Source organism: Kryptolebias marmoratus, linkage group LG6 (assembly GCF_001649575.2).
Source record: "Kryptolebias marmoratus isolate JLee-2015 linkage group LG6, ASM164957v2, whole genome shotgun sequence".
Lineage (NCBI taxonomy): Eukaryota > Metazoa > Chordata > Actinopteri > Cyprinodontiformes > Rivulidae > Kryptolebias > Kryptolebias marmoratus.
The window spans coordinates 14,333,440-14,338,000 of record NC_051435.1 but is presented as its reverse complement, the minus strand read 5'-3'; the positions used below and the strand labels follow the sequence as shown (position 1 = coordinate 14,338,000).

Sequence of the window (4,561 nt, the reverse complement as noted above, 5' to 3'; positions counted from 1 at the left end):
CCCCTTTGGCCCCTCCCATAGGTGGTGAGCCCATGGGAAGGGGGACCCACGTATCCTCTTCGGGCTATGCCCGGCTGGGCTCCATGGGTGAAAGCCCGGCCACCAGGCGCTCGCCAACGTGCCCCACCTCCAGGCCTGGCTCCAGAGTGGGGCCCCGGTGACCCGCGTCCGGGCGAGGGAACACTGTGTCTAATATTTATGTTCATCATAAGGGGTAAAAATTAACAGATATTCCAATTTACACATCCTGTTTATGTGGTGCTAAGCGACATTCAGTATGAACTTGTAATTTAAGCACAAACTTGGAAGTCACTTGTCTTGTTATGCTTTGAAAGCACAAACGAAATCGTGTGCACATAGATATACTGCTCTGCTCACACCATTCGATGCTGTTGCATCACGTTGAGAGCACTCTCGCTCACGCTTGTCCTCCAGTTGTGTGACTGACAGTTGCGGGGCAAAAACGTTACCAGAATGCAGCCAAACTGGTACCGTCTGTTTGAAGATAACACAAAATGGAGCTCACAGTGCTTCCCCTTCTGTCTGCGAGCAAATGCTTCCTTAAGATTCACTAATAAGATCCACATATAGTAAGGGTCAGAGAATACAGTTTCTGACTGGTCAGCATGTGCATCTCATTTAGGATCAATGAAAGCAGTACAGATCAACCTTTATCTTCTTTTCCTCCAAGTTAAACTGATCTAGATCAGTTTTAAATCTCCAATTGGTCAGGCAACACCACAGCCTTGTGGATCAACTGAAGGCTTTTTGTAGAGACCTATCGTCTGATAATAAACCTTATTATCTTACTACTATTCAAAAGAAAACATGGAGTATGGATTATATTTAATAATCAGATAAACAAAATCTGCTCGGTGTGTGAAAAAAGAGGAAACTTTAATAGAGATTTGTTCCGATGTATCAGTGCTGATAAAAATAGAGCAAAACACAACCAAACATTCGGGGTTATGGTTAGACAAATTGAAATAAAAAAATGGTTCACACTGCTGAACACACACAAAAGAAGTACACAACATGACTTTTTAAATTTGCTAAAGGAAATTTGGGAATGGAGTCTTAATAACCAAACAAACACATGCTGATGTTTTAAATCCCTCTCCAGTGAACCACAGTAACATAATAAGAGGCATTTAAACAATAGACAGATGGGAAGAGAGCTTCTGGTTCTAATTCCTGATGTTTTTTTCATTGTTTCTTAAATAAAAAGGTCCCAGTAAAGCTTGCATACCGGGGGAAAGCTGAGGATAGGTTGTGTCTAATCGCTTTTAAATTTTCTATCTGGAAAAATCACACGGTACATATTTGGACTGCAGTCAGTTCTCATTAACATTCATGTGGTTCTGTTTAAAAGTCAGAAAATGACAAATACCTGCTCAAAGTATTTATTTCCCATGCTGCCAATAACCACAGGCCGATCCTCCTTGTACAAGAGGTAAACAGGAAGAAAGTAATCAGGCAGGTTTGTATGAGATGCCAAGATAAACGAAATGGATAACATTTTTGTTTAAACTTGTTTTATTTCCTTCTTCTTTTGGTTCAGTTGCTCTTCTCGAAGTTGTGGACAATTAATATCTTACCTGTTTTAGATAGCTCTTAAAACGGCCTCATGTTGGAAAAAAGGAGCTAAATTCTGTTTAATCTGATTGATGAGCTAACAGCTAGCTGTTGTGGATTAAAACAACTCCAGCCAAACAAAATCTCACTGTCATTTGTGAGCGCAAAAAGCAGCACAAGCAGAAGCAGCTAGCTGTAGCACCTTGGCCCCACTCAGACTAGTCGATAGCTCTTCATTCTAGTCAGAATACCACTCTATTTTTCAAGTACAACAGGTAAGATATTTGTTAATAACTTTTCAAGGTTTTTACTAGAAAAGATATGTCAGTTGTGTCAGAAGAAGCTGTTCCTGCTGGTTGAAGGTGGGTCAGCTGGGAATAATCCAGTTCCTCCCTTTTGTGTGTCTCGCAGCCGGTTTCCAGCCGCTCCTCCTCGAGCCCATGTTCAAATTTCACCACACGCTGCGCAAACTGGACCTGCAGGAGGAGGAGTACGTCCTGATTCAGGCCATGTCCCTGTTCTCTCCAGGTAGCGGCGCGTCTTCGGCTTTTCACCACCCTGTCCATATCTGAACCCCACAAACGTTGCAGAATCAAATTTTTAAAAAGGGGGGGGGGGCTTCGTTTTTATTCAAACCACCAGATCGTCCAGGAGTGCAGCAACACGGCCCGATCGACAGAGTTCACGAAGACTTGGCCCTCACGCTCAAAACGTGGATCGACTGCAAGAGGACGGGCCCCAAGAAACAGTGAGTGAGGCGCTGCTTTGGAGCCGCTCGGTATGAAATCTTTCAGAAGCTCATCCATCACTGTCTCCCGTCCCCGCAGCCTGCTGTACCCCAAAGTGATATCCTGCCTGACAGAGCTGAGGACAATGACGGAGGAGTACAGCAAGCAGATTCTGCAGATCCAGGATGTCCAGCCTGACACGATCTCTCCTCTCATTATGGAGGTGGTCAGTAAAACCTCCTGTAGTGACGTTTGAAGCACTCTGAGATCTCTGCTGTTAATGATGGAGGCGCGAAACTGAATGTGATTACTAATTTAAATAAAAGTATCCTGATGTTTCCGAAGGAAGCCAAAGAAGTGAGTCTAGTCCTGATGAAAAGCAACTGGTTCTTCTTTTTTATTTTTAGAAGCCAGACATTGGGCAGTGCCACACTTAAGTTTGATTACAGGTCGCAGCACGAGTACTTATCGGTGGGATCGTCTGACTTGTCGCTTTGCTTTTTGAATGTTGTGAGCTTTGATGTTTACTGCACAAAGAACTGTGAAACCTGCAATGCAAAGATTTTCTCAGGAAGTAAACGGAGACTTGGCTGCCAAGTCTTTCTTACCTTTTGCATATTTGTTACCTCAGATAGTGCTTGGTGTATTTTTGTGTGGTTGTGTAAAAACAAATTATAAGTTTATTGTTAAAAAAAGAGATGCTGACTAAAGGTGCTCTTGAGATTTATAATGATTCTGCCTCTTTGTTGTTGTATTAAAACACTGCCCTACGGTGGTCATGATTGCTGATGTGTAGCTGTTGCAAACACAAGCTGGTATGTAAAAAAAAAAAAAAAAAATTCTTTAAAAACATAACATTTAATTTAATTCGGGGGCTGCATACTTTAAACAAGAATTCAATTAAATTTGGCAGTCTACTGGTTTGAAAGTCTCTCTCTCTCTTAATCTGTAAGGAGTGTGATGGCTTGAAGAAAAGCTCAAATATTTTCCTAGACCTACTACTGGAAAACCAGATTCTTTTTAGCACTGCAGCCAGACTAACAAGCCACATACTCCTACAACTTTCAGTAGTATTCTGCATACACTCGTTAGTCATGGAGTTCCTCAGGGTTCAGTGATTGGACCACTACACTTTACTTTAGATATGCTTCCAATGGCATGTTATAAACTTCCATTGTTACAGTGATGATGCTTCATTATATTTATTCAGACTACATTACAAGTATGTCTCAGAGAATTCATTTTCTCCACCCAAATCTGCTGCTGAACTTCCTGGAAATACACTACCTAGTTAGCTGATTAGCCTCGGCGACCTTAACTTGGCCTCCAGTCCTGATATAAGGAACCTTGGTTCAGACCAGGACACATTCTTTAACTCTCGTATAAAACCAGTTTCTAGGACTGCCTCTTTTGCTGGTGTATTATTGTCAAAATTAAAAGCATCTTGTTCCGGAGCGATACAAAAGGAACTAGTCCTCGCGTTGATCACGAAAAAGCCTTCAGCCGTTCAAAAAATGCTGCTGAAAGAGGGTCAAATCAGTTTGGAGATCACATTTCTCCAATTTTAGCTTCACTTCACCGGATCCCTGTAAGAATATAATTGAAAATCCTATTTCCAACAAACAAAGCTCTCAGAATGTAGATGCTTTTTAAGACTCCATTTTTTTTACTCCGTTTATGTTTACATGCTTACATTTCTTTTTTACAGCTTGTGGGAGGGAAAAAAAAGACAAGAAAAAACAGCTCCTAAAGAAGACCAGGCAAACAAACGTCTTGATCGTTTCCAGGCTATCCTACTCTTTATTTAATGCAAATTACAGTACCAGGGAACTATTCCTCGGAGCACGCAGAGGGAATATTTACAAAGGCGCACATTTAGCATACCTTCACATAACAAAAGAAACAAAAAAAAATCAAAAGAAATAAAAATTTCAGTCACAAACAGAAGCATTCAAGTAGTAGTACTCTTATACATGATGTTTTTTGTGTTATTTGTTTACCTTTTTTTTTGTTGTTTGTTTTCTTTAACCCCAGGCAGACCTAGTTAACATGTTTTACAAGTATATATGCTAGTATATAATACTAGTATTTATACTTCTTTGCTTTTGGTGACCGTTCAGGCGTTTTTTTTTATTGAACTGGGTGTTAAAGTTTAGGTTAAAGTGGTCAAACCTTGTTGTGGAGGGTAGCGACACGTTCATGAATGCTAAATTACAGCAAGCGGGAGACGGAGGGGAAAAAAAAAAAAAAAAACAGGC

At 40.9% G+C, this 4,561-nt stretch overlaps 1 protein-coding gene across 6 annotated transcripts in view; it reads left to right on the top strand.

Moving 5' to 3' along the window:
- Positions 1-4,556, top strand: part of nr1i2 (nuclear receptor subfamily 1, group I, member 2) — a 13,230-nt gene extending 8,674 nt beyond the window's left edge. For 5 of the 6 annotated variants that reach the window (XM_017410096.3, XM_037976169.1, XM_025004681.2 and 2 more), the window contains 3 exons: positions 1,987-2,103; positions 2,218-2,323; positions 2,403-4,556. In XM_017410096.3, coding sequence (XP_017265585.1) covers positions 1,987-2,103; positions 2,218-2,323; positions 2,403-2,559 — 380 coding nt within the window. In that variant the 3' untranslated portion in view covers positions 2,560-4,556. Of the gene's footprint in view, positions 1-1,986; positions 2,104-2,183; positions 2,324-2,402 lie in introns of all 6 variants that reach the window. The other variant, XM_037976170.1, reaches the window with a different exon arrangement.
- Positions 4,557-4,561: the final 5 nt, after the last annotated feature.